Source organism: Panthera onca, chromosome A3, assembly GCF_046562875.1.
Source record: "Panthera onca isolate mPanOnc1 chromosome A3, mPanOnc1 haplotype 2, whole genome shotgun sequence".
Taxonomy (NCBI): Eukaryota; Metazoa; Chordata; class Mammalia; order Carnivora; family Felidae; genus Panthera; species Panthera onca.
In genome coordinates, this window is record NC_138341.1 from 60,343,426 (window position 1) to 60,358,773 (window position 15,348).

At 36.3% G+C, this 15,348-nt stretch overlaps 1 protein-coding gene across 2 annotated transcripts in view; it reads right to left on the bottom strand.

Annotated features, from left to right (window-relative positions):
* The window catches only part of COMMD1 (copper metabolism domain containing 1), a 186,657-nt gene that overhangs the window by 100,864 nt on the left and 70,445 nt on the right, over positions 1 to 15,348 (bottom strand). For both annotated transcript variants that reach the window (XM_060604923.3, XM_060604951.3), the window contains exon 2: positions 4,484 to 4,765. In XM_060604923.3, the coding sequence (XP_060460906.1) occupies positions 4,484 to 4,765 (282 nt within the window). The remainder of the gene's footprint in view (positions 1 to 4,483; positions 4,766 to 15,348) is intronic.

The window sequence follows — 15,348 nt, forward strand, 5'->3', positions numbered from 1 at the left end:
CATCCCAAAAGGTGCCCTCCTCAATACCCATCACCCACCCTCCCCTCCCTCCCACCCCCCATCAACCCTCAGTTTGTTCTCAGTTTTTAAGAGTCTCTTATGCTTTGGCTCTCTCCCACTCTAACCTCTTTTTTTTTTTTTCCTTCCCCTCCCCCATGGGTTTCTGCTAAGTTTCTCAGGATCCACATAAGAGTGAAAACATATGGTATCTGTCTTTCTCTGTATGGCTTACTTCACTTAGCATCACACTCTCCAGTTCCATCCACGTTGCTACAAAGGGCCATATTTCGTTCTTTCTCATTGCCATGTAGTACTCCATTGTGTATATAAACCACAATTTCTTTATCCATTCATCAGTTGATGGACATTTAGGCTCTTTCCATAATTTGGTTATTGTTGAGAGTGCTGCTATAAACATTGGGGTACAAGCACCCCTATGCATCAGTACTCCTGTATCCCTTGGGTAAATTCCTAGCAGTGCTATTGCTGGGTCATAGGGTAGGTCTATTTTTAATTTTTTGAGGAACCTCCACACTGTTTTCCAGAGTGGCTGCACCAGTTTGCATTCCCACCAACAGTGCAAGAGGGTTCCCGTTTCTCCACATCCTCTCCAGCATCTATAGTCTCCTGATTTGTTCATTTTGGCCACTCTGACTGGCGTGAGGTGATATCTGAGTGTGGTTTTGATTTGTATTTCCCTGATGAGGAGCGACGTTGAGCATCTTTTCATGTGCCTGTTGGCCATCTGGATGTCTTCTTTAGAGAAGTGTCTATTCATGTTTCCTGCCCATTTCTTCACTGGGTTATTTGTTTTTCGGGTGTGGAGTTTGGTGAGCTCTTTATAGATTTTGGATACTAGCCCTTTGTCCGATATGTCATTTGCAAATATCTTTTCCCATTCCGTTGGTTGCCTTTTAGTTTTGTTGGTTGTTTCCTTTGCTGTGCAGAAGCTTTTTATCTTCATAAGGTCCCAGTAATTCATTTTTGCTTTTAATTCCCTTGCCTTTGGGGATGTGTCAAGTAAGAGATTGCTACGGCTGAGGTCAGAGAGGTCTTTTCCTGCTTTCTCCTCTAGGGTTTTGATGGTTTCCTGTCTCACATTCAGGTCCTTTATCCATTTTGAGTTTATTTTTGTGAATGGTGTGAGAAAGTGGTCTAGTTTCAACCTTCTGCATGTTGCTGTCCAGTTCTCCCAGCACCATTTGTTAAAGAGACTGTCTTTTTTCCATTGGATGTTCTTTCCTGCTTTGTCAAAGATTAGTTGGCCATACGTTTGTGGGTCTAGTTCTGGGGTTTCTATTCTATTCCATTGGTCTATGTGTCTGTTTTTGTGCCAAGGAATCATAAGCTTTAAAGAATACTGATGCCCAGGTTCCATCCCCCTAGATTCTTATTTAATTGGTCTGAGCAATGTCCTAAGCATGAAAAATTTTAAAGCCCCACAGGCAATTCTTATGTGCAACCATTATTGAGAACAACTGATTTTAAATGACATAAACTGAAGACAGTAATTTCGTTGTTTTGGGGTATATAAATACACATACATGCATGTACACATACACAGAGTTTGAAAAAGTTGGTCACTCTTCTTGGAAGCAACCTCTTAGTATCCTAGGCTCATCACTTCTCTCACAAGCTCATTCAATGTCTACATATGAAAATAACTTTGACTTTGTTACCTATAGATGTTCTAAAAACTGGAAATATGATATAGTGGATTACTTCACAAATAATATTCACTTAGAAGCTGACAGAAGAACTAACCAAGGATCCAGGTCTCACAAAAACATTTCCTGTAAGATCGAGGCTGTATATTTTATTGCCGGAATAGGTTAAATTATTGTTTACTTCTTTTACAACTTTTCTTGTTAAGAATATATTTGCATTCAAAGCATTTTGTGGGTTAAAGAGCAACTTTAATCATTTTCATGGTAAACTTTTTTTTTTTTTTTTAAAGACAGAGAGAGTGCGAGCAATAGAGGGAGGGAGAGAGAGAATCTTAAGCAGGAGCCACATCCAGCACAGAGCCCAACATGGGGCTAAATGCCACGACCCTGAGATCATGACCTGAGCTGAAATCAAGAGTCTGATGCTTAACTGACTGAGCCACCCAGGAACCCCAATGGTGACCATTTTTTAAATCAAAAACTTTGAAGTATAAGTAATGTCCAATATAGTGCACATTTAAAGTATATAATTTCCTAAGTTTTGAAATATGCATACACCCATGAAACTGTTGCCACAATTAACATAATAAATATTTTTATCACTTTTAAAAGTTTTCCCACACTCCTTTGTAATCTAATCTATCCCTCCCTCTACTCTTAACCTAGGCATATACTTTTTGTCATGATTACTTTGCATTTTCTAGGATTTTATATGCGTGAAATCATACATTATGATAAAAAGTTTATATCTGGCTTATTTCACACAGCAAATGACTTTGAGATTCAGCCATTTTATTGTGTTTATCAGAAGTTCTTTCCTTTTTATTGCTGAGCAATATTCCTATCAATACTGTTGACTACCATATTGTACTACCAACTTGGTTTTTTGGCACAGAATATTGTGAGAAGCTAACAAAAGCTCCTAAATGTTGGTGTGGATGGTTTTTCAAAAAAATCAATGTAGTGATCTTCATTTTACTACGTTAGCTCTGTCTAAAACAAGTAGTGTATTTATCTCAGATACCTTCTCTAGAAATTGGGGATATACTACCTCACCTGTGTAATTCACCTTAGTAAGGGCTTATGGACTCTCTGACTTCTAAGACCTGTTGATTATATTGTGGTAACTAAACTTTCTAGAAACAGCAATGCCCACTTATTTACATATTGTCTGTGGCTGCTTTTGAGCTACAACAACAAAGTTGAGTACTTATGACAGAAACTATATGGTTGTCAAGCGTAAAATATCTCACCACTTAAAAAAAAGAGTTTACCAACCTGTTCTAATTTATCACAAAATAACCCCGAAGCTAGCCAACAAATTATTTGTAGTGATTTACTGATTGACAAAATCATTCTACACACACACACACACACACACACACAGAGTAGAATGTCACTTTGGGTAACAAGATCAAAGAAAATATTTTAAATATGTTAAAGTAGATTTAAAAATCCCTATAGCAGTACCCAATAAATTCAGATGATATGTAAATTACTAAAATCAAAAGGCACATAATAAACCTGAGTTCAAACAGTAAGACAATATCAAATTAAAGAAGTACTATAATAGCTTTCTAGGAATGTCTTAAAATAGATATGTATGTTTTCAATTCCTGCCCAAATGATAAATATTTAAAGACAAAATGAAATAATCACTATTGCCAAATAAAAAATGAAGAGCCTGGAAAAATGGTTGGTAAACTTAGATATCCAAGTGTACTTATCACACCTTTCTAATCTGTCAGATTTTTGGTCTAGAACAATAGAAGGAAGGCATATTAACACAATGGTTAAAAAAATGGACTTTAGGGTCAGACAAACCAAAGTCAATAAAAGCAACAGCACTATTTTACAATAACTAAAGAAATGATTCTCCAGATGTATTTTGTAAAAGAATTATTTTTTAAGAGGAATTACATTTTAAATTAAAATCAGTATCATTATAGAACTACAAACACTGAAAAATCCTAAGGGAATATGTGAGGGGAACTGACAGCTAAAAAAATGCTCATCCCTAGAAGAAAAATAAATTTCTACTACAGAATGTAATAGAAGCACTTATTTGATTATTCATCTGAAAATAAATCTGGTTGGCTAATTCAGTGATCTGGGTTTTCTCTTCCTAATTATGGGTTGCTGCTTTTTTTTTCTTCCCCCAAAGACATATACCAGGTCATTAAAAGTCTGATCTGGCATCATCTAAAGCACAAACTGAATGACTTCAGGAAAAACAATGTAGATGCTAAAATTACTTGCTATAATGACTATGGAAACTGCAAGAAAAAGAGGAACTGTTTTGTAAATAATCAAGATCACATTAAAAATTATTTGTGGGCTCAAGGACAGAGATAGCACACTTAGGGTCTTTAGGAACAACACATTGCTGTAATTAAGATGCACTGCCTCCTATATCTGACTGCCCATAAAGATGACTGGGTGAGACAGTTTTGTTCTGTGTCGTTTAATCTCAATTCCTGGTCTTTATTTAGCATCTCTATCATTGCTTTGGAGATTCTGACCAAATGCCAAGAATTCTGAGCAAATGCCAAGAATTCTAAGATCTAACCAAAATGGAATGGTGGCCACTCTCTGTGCAATCACCTCATTGACTCATTTTGTTATTCTGAGATAGCTGCCAGGACCATGAGGCTGATATCCAGATTCTATCCACAACGAGGAGTATCCAAATTTTCAGATGATTCCATATCTGAAAAGGGATTCTAGGAAACAGAGTCTTTTCCTATTATTTTTATCATCTAATATGTAATAGGAAATGTAGTTTATAAAAGGAAATTGATTGAAGTTGGGCTCACCTGTCCACTTTTTCCTATTTCCAGCTCCATTATGGCAACAGGGGTGTGTATTTGAGCTGAATGCCTTGACTGCGATTTGCCATCAACTCTCCAACTCAGACCTCGAAGCCCACTGTCCCAACGGCTCTGGTTCATGAGGCTCTCTCGAATTTTTGTCTTATGGCTCTTCCAGAATTTGGAAATGACAGCAGCTTGGTCACATGTGATCCCACCTTGCTTTTTGGTTTGAGCAGTCAAGAATGCCTCCAACTGGTTGAAATCCATGTCTGCAGATGCAATTGACTATAAAGACAGAAAAAATTATATAATATGAATTTGGTAAAAACTAGAAAAAGATAGCTTAACTACAGATCATATTTTGAATGACTCTAATCACTAAATCAGCTTTCAAAAAGTGTCATTAAATGACAGTAATGAGAATAAGCTCTTTAAAAGAACAAAAATATTCTTTTTACGAATATTGAGTATCAGAAAAGCTACTTGTTGGGGTGCCTAGATGGCTCAGTCGGGTAAGCATCTGACTCTTGATTTCAACCCAGGTCATGATCTCAGTGTCGTGAGATTGAAGCCCACATCAGGCTCTGCACTGGGCATGGAGCCTGCTTGAATTCTCTCTTTCCCTCTACCCTGCTCGTGTTCTCTCTCTCTCTCTCTCTCTCAAAATAAATATTTAAAAAAAGAAAAGAAAACTACTTGTTAAAAATTCCATGTCACTCAAATTCTATATCAATAACTAGAATCTAATTCTTAAATACCGAGTTCCATGATGGGAAAATAATAAAATTAAGTAATTAAATAATAAAACAAGAAAATGAATTAACTCATCCTCTGTTGAAATCTTATATAATTTCACAATGCCTTATAGCCAGGCTTGGTTTGATATACTACGACTATACAATGCCTTGTCCATAGAAGAACTAAGTACATTTTGTTAAATGAATGCATTATGTTAGCTGTGTAGTCCATCTTCAGTCAAATAGCTCATTTACAATACTACTAGCCTAAAATTATATACTACTCTACATTTCTCCATAAATTTTCAAAATTTAATTATCATTGCTGTTTTGTGAATAGTAAGCTGCTAAATAAACTGAAATGGAAAATCATCAAGGGTCTGTGGCAATGGAGCCCTGGAGAGGACAGTGACTTAATGATTTTCCTCAAGATTTTCCTTGCCTCTTCTTTGGTATATCCTTATCCTCTCCTGGCCACTGGGGTTGGCATGAGCTCTAAACCAGACAAATCATAGTAGCCTCCTTTCTTTGGAAACAACAGCTATTTGAAATCAATTTCTCAATTTAGAACAGGAGTAGAAATGGTCTTTCCTCTTGGAATCCTGGAAGCAGAAGGCTATGAGGCTGGGTTGCAGACTGCTATCTTTGATCTGTTGGCAAATGCCTGATTGCAATAAAAAAGAACAAAGCCAAGCAGAGATGAGAGTGGTTCTAATGGAATGATATCCCTGCCCTGGTTCCTGTAAACCTTTCTTTAATTTTGTATGTTATCTCAGCATCCTTTCTGCCTACAGGTACCAAAAAATTCAATTTAATATTCAAGACAGTTTGAGCTATATTCCTATCACTGGAAACCAACAGTCCTGACTAAACTTGGGCAGTAGCAGTGAGAACAGAGGAGTGTAAAGGAAGACAGTGTACAGGTAGAATATAGGTAGAGGAAGTAGAATTGGGGCTGAAAGACAAACATACTGCCTTTCATTCTTCCATTAACATAAAAAAGAATTGTATGATAAATATAACAACTTTCTGATAAAGATATTTCACCGTATAATTTAATAAACATATATTGAATACCTGCCTATTTATCCGGTATGAGGACCCAAATTCTCTAAGGCACTCAATAGAAATATCAATTTGTATAATGTACTATAATGAAGTCAAATTATTTCAGCTGGCACTTTGCTTCACAATATCACACCACAGCATCAGTGATTTATATCATTCTTTTCCTCAAATTATATCAAGATATCCATTCTGATATAACCTTACCTGTGATAGCATTTATTTTGGTTGGGTCCCAGTCGATTATATCTTGAACTTCGGTTAATTCATCCAAATTTAGAATAATCAGAAATTAAATAAGGAACTGGTTTTGGTTCAAGTTCAAAGTCATCAGTTCTCATTTATACCAAAAATATCTGAATAGCTACCATGGAACAGACACTGTTTAAAGCATGACCCCTCCATCAACCAGTAGCCTTAGCTGGCAGCCTGGTACTACTCACTTATCCCTTATTCTTCTCTCTCCTCCACAACTTGAATTAGTGGTTCTCAACACTAGCTGCAAATTAGAATCATGAGGTACATTTTTAAAATATCAATTCCCAGACTCTATCCCAGAACTTCTGATTTCTAAAAATCCTAAATTGGGGCCCAGGCATTGGCATTGTTTAAAAGCATGCCAAATAATTCTAATGAGCAACAAAGGTTAAGAACTAAGCCTACATTTTGTTCATTAACTTCTACTGATTTTTATATCTGAAATAATTCTCCAATAATGTGTCTCCTCTGCTCTGTCCCTACTACCCAGCATAGAATACTCGAGAGGCCACCATCTTGTACCTAAACTAGGCTTGTACTTTGTACCTCCTTAAGTCTATCTTCTATTACCCACCAAAGTAATCTATCTAAAATGTCAATAGGATACTGTCACTTCCCTGCTTTAAGGTTTCCAAGAGCTGCTACAGTGGTTATCAGTCAATTATAAAACATTCCTATGTAAGTTACAAGTTACAAGTAATGTTATTAGTAGTAATAAAAGCACTGAAGTTTGTAAAGATTTATTTTTATAAGTATAAACTGGAGGGTTTTCAAGGTTAACCTTATATTAACAATTCTTGCCTTATTTTTTTCAAATTCTTATTTATTTATTTTGAGAGAGAGACAGAGAGAGAGAGTGTGTGTGTGGGAGGGACAGAGAGAGAGAGAGGGAGAGAGACAATCCCAAGCAGGCTCTGCACTGTCAGCACAAAGCCCAATGTGGGGCTTGATCTCAAGAACCATGAGACCATGGCCTGAGCCAAAATCAAGAGTCAGATGTTCAACTGACTGAGCCACCTAGGTGCCCCAATTCCTGCTTCATTTTAATTGTTTCCTTGAATGTAAGGAAAAAAACCAGAAAATTACGAACATAAGAACTCTACATGGGAATAAATCATGCATATTACTATTTGTTAAGTGTGTCACGATGGAATAAAATATTGAAAACTGATCATCTAGGGTAGTGGTCCTCAGCAAGGTAGTATTGCCCTCTGAAGTCACTTGAAAAATGTTGGAGCCATGTTTGGTTTCATAGTGACTGGAGTGCTGCTGGCATCTAGCAAACAGGATCTAGGGATGATCGGCATTCTACAATGCTCAAGAAAATGAATTGACAAACTTTCTATAAAGGTGTTACATATTCCTCCTTTTTGTTTTTGTTTTTTTTTTTTTTTGTTTTTTGGTCCAACTCTCTAAAAATAATATAAAAACCATTCTGGGACACGTGGGTGGCTTAGTCTGTTAACCTTCCAACTCTTGATTTCAGCTCAGGTCATAATCTCACAGTTTCGGGAGTTCAAGTCCCGCATCAGGCTCTGCATTGACAGTGCAGAACCTGCTTGGGATTCTTCCACTCTCTCTGCCCCTCCCCTGCTCCCACTGTTCCTGTCTCTCTCAAAATAAATAAATAAACTTAAAAAAAAGAAACCCTGATAATTTAAAATATACATATAAATAAATAAAAATATAAAGACTATTCCTAGCTCATAAGCTATACAAAAATAGGCAGTGTGGCCTCTGGGATGTAGTTTACCAACCCCTTCTCAAGAACATCCCATAAAACAAACGGACTCATGTCCCATATGACTTGGCAATGTTCCACTTAACATCATGTGGAAAAACTTGTTTATAATTACCTGAATCTAGAAATTAATCTTTTTTTCATAAAAAAATTTTTTTTGCAGTTTTAATAAACACCAAATTTATGGGAATGAAACTAATATTATTTGTACTTTAATTTGGTCAGAACTTTACAAACAGGTTGCTGAACGTTTTGGAATATTACCAATGGCAATAGCAACTAAAATATCTGAATTACCAATACATCTATAAAAGTCCATGTTTATTGCTGCACATTCACAGGGATTCTACATAGAAGTACAAGTATCTGTATGATTCATTACATGTTCTAATGCAGTAATGCTTGAGCATTTACATTTTAAAATACATATTTCAAATTACTTTATTTCATGTTTCTTAGAACTTGACTTTATAGTACATTTATGTCATCGTGTTAATTTGTTAGAAATGATGCATGTTAATTTTATTATATATGAATTATAACTATAAATAAATTCTATTTAAAAATAATAAAGGGGCACTAGAAAATATTTACTACAGGAAGGAAACACTGGACCTCATAGATTTGAGAACCAATGAGGATAAAGTCCAAGCTCAACACCACAAGATCTGGTCTGGCTTATCTTTTGGTGCCTCATAAACTTCCTGCTTCCCACACTTGCCATTCACATAGTACTAACTTGTTTGTAATTCTCCAACCAGAAATCCTAATATGCTACTTCTTTTTATGTGTCTTTGTTCATTATTCTAACTGCTTGAAATGTCCTTCCATCACATTAATTTCCATCAGGTTAAATGTCCTTCACCAGATTAATTCCTATTTACCATTTGAGACTCATTTCAAGCATGGCTTCTCCAATATTCCTCCTCCCCTAGTAAGGTAAGGGCTCTTTTCTATTTCTTTTATATATACATACACATATACATGGTTTATTTACTTATTTATTTTGAGTGAGGCAGAGAGAGAGAATTCCAAGCAGGCTCCGCACCTTCAGTGCACAGCCTGATGCAGAGTTCAATCCCATGAACAGCAAGATCATGACCTGAGCTGAAACCAAGAGTAGGACACAATTGACTAAGCCATCCAAACAGCTCCCCCTTTCTATTCCAAAAATGCCTAATATTTCTGTCACCACACTTACCTCGATGTAATGAAATTATCTGTTTACAAGCCTATTTCACCCAACAGATTGTAATCTGTGAGGGCAGGGTCTACATATTTCTGCAATTACGGCATCTAACATAAGCCCTTGAATTCATGGTATAAAAAGCACTCACAACCGTATCAAAAACTATTTAAGCCAAAAATAATAAATGCTACAGATCAACCTAAAGTCTAGAATTATTTCAAGTCATCAATTTCTTACTTTACAAAATCCTCTCATGTACATCACAAACCATAAACTCCTAGATAAAGAAACAATCCCAAAGTATTGATTTGTTTGCCTAACCTAGCCTTGCTGAGCAAGGAGCTCAGAGCCAAAGGTAATTTAGGCTACAAAATCAGAGGAAGGAGAGAAATTGAATAAAAAATAAAAATGCAAACCATCGTGTTAATATTATTGGCAAAATTAATGCTGCTAGACTATTATCATTGACTCCACATTATGTTACTGATAGTGGGCAGCTTAGAGAAATTGCTGGTCTCCTAGTCAACATAAAGCAGCATTATGCTAAAGATATATGTGATTGGAATATGATGAACCAAAAATAATTTTTAAATGTTAAAAATTAATAATTATAAATGTGAAACTGGAATTTCAAATCAACACAAAAAGTTAGGTAGGAGAAAAAGAGAAAAAAGCATGCCAAGTTATTCAAGCCTACTTCAGAGAAAAGAAACAGATTGGGACATAAGCAATTCCTATCAAACTCCTCATAAGAATTTTTATATATACAGACAAAATTATCCTAAAATTTATACAGAAAGCCAAAGGAAATAGGATAAAACAATTTTGAGAAAAAAAAAAAAAAAAGCAATGAAGTGGGAGCAATCGGTCTTCACCATTTCAAGACTTAAGATATAGCTACAATAATCAAGATCGCAGTATTTGCAGAGGAAAGGATGCATAAACTAATGGAAAAGAATAAATAACACAGAAATAGACCCACACAAATATGAACAACTGATTTTTGACAAAGGTGCAAAATGTTTTCAATAGAGAAAAGAAAATCTTTTCAACAAAAGGTAGTTGAGTAAGTAGATATACTTTAGGAAAAAAACATAACATTTCCTAACTTTTCCAACATAAATTTCCTAACTTATGTAAAAATTAACTTAAAATAGATCATGGGCCTAGATATAACATAAAACTGTAAATATTTTCTTTATATTTTTTTGAAGTTTATTTATTTATTTTGAGAGAGACAGAGTGTGTGCAAGCGGGCAAGGAGCAGAAAGAGAGGAAGAGGGAGAAACCTACGTCCCAAGTAGGCTCTGTACTGCTAGCATGGAGCCCAGGGCAGGACTTGATCCCTTGAACTGTGAGAACATGACCTGAGCCAAAGTCAAGAGTCAAATGCTCAAGTGACTGAGCCACCCAGGTGGCAGTTACCCAAAACTGTAAATCTTTTTTGAAAAATCTTTGTAATGAAGAACTAGACAAAGAGGTCCTAGATTTGACACCAAAGCATGATCCATAAAAGAAAAAACTGTTAAAGTCAACCACATCAAAATTAACTTTTGTCCTATGCAAAAAAAAAAAAAAAAAAAAAAAAATGCCGTGAAGAGGATGAAAAGACAACCTACAAACTGAGAGAAAAAATTTCAAAACAAACATTTGACAAAGGACTAATATCTAGAATATATAAAGAACCTTAAATTTTCAACATTAAAAAACAAATAATCAAAAGGCTCTTTGCTTTTGCATCAGAAAAACAAAACAAAACAAAAAACAAATAATCCCATTAGAAACTGGACAAAAGATGAGAGACATTTCACCAGAGTGAATATATAAATGGCAAATAAGTGCATGAAAAATGTCCGACATCATTAGCTATCACAAAAATGTTAATTAAAACCACAATCAGGGCCACTTGGCTGCCTCAGTTGGTACAGCCAACTGACTCTTGATCTCAGGGTCATGAGTTCGAGCCCCAGGTTGGGTGTAGAGACTACATAGAAAAACTAATAATAAAAATAAATAAAACCACAATGAGATAGCATTATACACTTAGTAGAATTGCTACAATTTAAAAACAGTGACAAGACCAAATACTTCCAAGGATACAGAGAAACTGGATCAATCATACATTGCTGGTAGAAATGTAAAATGGTACATACACAGTGCAAAAGTCTGGCAATTTACTTAAAAAAAAATGTAACTACCATATGACCTAGCAATAGCATTACTGGGAATTTATCCCATAGAAAAGAGGACATGGGTCCACACAAAAAAGTTATATAATACACAACTGTTTCCAGCAGCTTTATTTGTAATACCCCAAAATTAGAAATAAACCAGATGCCCTTCAACAGGTAAACAGATAAACTATGGTACATCCATACCATGGAATACTACTCTTCAATAAAAAGGAAATGGACCACTGATAACTACAACCTGCACAAATTGCCAGAGAATTATTCTGAATGAAGAAAGGTTAGGGGCTCTTGGGTGGCTCAGTCAATTAAGCAACCAACTTCGGTTCAGGTCATGACCTCACGGTTCATGGGTCAAGCCCCTCATGAGACTCCATGCTGACAGCTCAGAGCCTGGAGCCTGCTTCGGATTCTGTGTCTCCCTCTCTCTCTACCCCTGCCCCACTTGCACTCTTCTCTCCCTCTCTGTCAAAAATAAATAAAACATTTAAGAAAATTTTAGAAAAAGGAAAGGTTATACATTGTTTTATTCCATTTATGTAATACTTTTTGAAAGTTCAAAATTACAGAAATGGAAAACAGATTAGTGGTTGTGAGGGGTTAAAAAAGGAGTGAGGGCTCTTTGAGGAAGACATGGTCACAGCTGCAACAGAGCTCAGGTCCACCGGCTCCTAAAAAGACACTAGTGGAACAAGAGGTGGTGATTCACCAAATTAGAATTATCCTAACCAGTCACAGTGTAAAACCTCTGGAGAAGGTGTATGCTGACTTGATCAGGGGCTCAAAGGAAAAAAATCTCAAAGTGAAAGAACCAGTTTAGATGCGTACTGAAACTCTAAGAATCAGTACAAGAAAAACCTCTCAGGCTGAAGATTCTAAAACTTGAGTCATTTTTCAGATGAGGATCCTTAAGTGACTCACACTGACTTGCATAGTCCTTCTGAGAATGTTAAACAGATTACTTCCATCAGTATTTAGCCAGGAGTCAAGGTAGAAGTCATCACTGCAAATACTTATATCAACTATTTTAATAAACTGATTATCAACTGTTTGAAAAAAAGGAAGGAGTGAGGATGAGTGGGAGGAAAATGGATGTGGCTATAAAACTTCAACATAAGGGATCCTACTGGTAATGGAAAGTTCTGTATCCTGACAGTAGCAACGTCAATATAGTGGTTGTGCTATTGTACTACGATTCTGCAAGAAGCTACCATAGGGTGTTAAGTGGTCAAGTATACAAGGATCATTTCTTTCTACTATTTCTTACAGCTGCATATGAATCTACAAATAATCTCTAAGTAAAAAGTTTAATTAAAGAATAAAACCTGTAAAGACTTCTCTATCTTCCAGGTTTCAATTCTAATTATTTAATTTGGTTTATAGGGTGAATCATGAAGAGGTACTTCCTCTACCTCTCTAGCTTTGTGTCTCTTCATCTTCCCCTACCTCTTACAATCTTTCACTCCATCGATCTCCCTCCATCCATACTGTACTCATTTTAGCTTTTTTTTTTTTTAATGTTTATTTCTTTTTGAGAGAGACAGAGACAGAATGTGAGTGTGTTAGGGGCAGAGAGAGAGGGAGACACAGAAGCAGAAGCAGGCTCCAGGCTCTGAGCTGTCAGCACAGAGCCCGACGCAGGGCTCGAACTCAAAAGCTGTGAGATCATGACCTGAGCCGAAGTCAGATGCTCAACCGACTGAGCCACGCGGGCACCCCTCATTTTAGCTTTTAAAACTGCCGTTCTTTCCCTATCCTCTGGACCTTTGCCTATGTTGTTCCTTTTGCCTAGAACATCTTAGTTGTTGTTCCTTTAACTCCTTTTGTTGACACTACCTGTTTTTCAAGCTTTAATATAGATGTTACTGTATACAGGAAATCTTCCCTAAACCACCAAATCTAGAACAGGGCTCTCTTTGTAGGCTACATAGTAAAGTGGTGTTTATCACAATGTAGGGTTAACTGCCAGGCTCTTACATGTAAGTGCTTGTAGAGGGCAAAGACCTTGCCCTGCTTGTTTATATTTAATCTCTGGCGCCTAGCACAGTGACTGTCACATAGCAGGCGATCAGTAAAATATGTTGAATGAGTGAATAGTTGGATGGGTGTGCAAATGGCAATCTAAAAAACCTGGCCTTAACTATTAACTACTCATCTAATCTTGGGAAAATCTTTTAGTATTATTGCACCTGGATTTCCTTATTTATAATATACAAATATAGAATGTGGCAATTTTAAAACCTGGCGACAAAATTCTTTGACCCTTTTCCCACTTGAAGTTAAGCATCTATATCCCATCCCCTGGAATAAATATGGGCTGTGTGACTGCTTATCCAAAAGATCATGGCAATTCCAACTACAGCTGACCCCTAGATAAAACAGGGGTTAGGAGCAATGACACCCCCAGCAAAATTGAAAATGCCGGGGTGCCTGGGTGGTTCAGTCGGTTAAGTGTTCGACTTCAGCTCAGGTCAGGATCTCACAGTTCATGGGTTCGAGCCCCGCGTTGGGCTCTGTGCTGACAGCTCAGAGCCTGGAGCCTGCTTCAGATTCTGTGTCTCCCTCTCTATCTGCCTCTCCCCTCCTAGCGTTCTGTCTCTCTCACTCTCTCTCTTTCTCTCAAAAATAAACATAAAAAAATTTTTAAAATAAGAAAATGAGTATCTAACTTTTGATTCCCTAAAAACTTATACTATATTTACTTACATATATATTTATACTATACTATAGTATATATAAAAACTTATACTAATAGACTTCAGTTGGCCAGAAACCTTATTTTATCAATAACATAATCAATTAACACATATTTTGTATGTCATATTTTTACATACCATATTCTTACAGTAAAGTAAGATAGGGAAAAGAAAATGTTATTAAGGAAATCGTAAGGAAGAGCAAATACATTTATTTTACAAAATCTGCATGTAAGTGGACCCACACAGTTTAATAAACACTTTTTGTTCAAAGATCAACTTTATATGACATTCTGGAAAAGGCAAAACTGTAAAGACAGTAAAAAAAAAAAATCACGGTTGCCAGGGGTTGGTGGAAGAGGAAGGGATAAAACAGAACACAGATGATTTTTAAAACAGTGAAACTATTCTATATGATAATGTACTGATAGATACACATCATTATACATTTGCCAAAATCCAGTGATGGTACAACACCAAGAGTGAACCCTAATGTAAAGTATGGACTTTGGGTAACATTGGTTCATCCATTGTAACAAAATACCACTCTGGTGCAGGGTATTGATTGTTGGAGAGGCCATGCATATGTGGGCATGGGGAGCATATGGAAACTCTATACTTTCTGTTCAATTTTGGTGTGAAGCTGAAACTCAAAATTAAAGACCTAAAAAAAAAAAAAAAAAAAAAGAAAAAAAGCAAATTCAAAAAAGATCATGGCCAAGTGATGCTGTGCCAATTTTCTGGCTCAGGTTTTAAGAAACTTCAACTTCCATTTTGTTCCTCATAAGAGGCTTGCTCTTAGAACCCAGGCACTATGCTGTAAGGAGCTTATAGAGACTACCTTATAAGGACTCTGGCCTCTAGCTCTCAGCCTATCATTAAGCTCCCAGCCAAACAGCCAGCACCAAATAGCCAGTGAATGAGGTATTTTGGAAGTGGATCATCTAGCCTCCAGTTGAGTGGACACCATATGAAGACAGTCTTCCCCTCTGA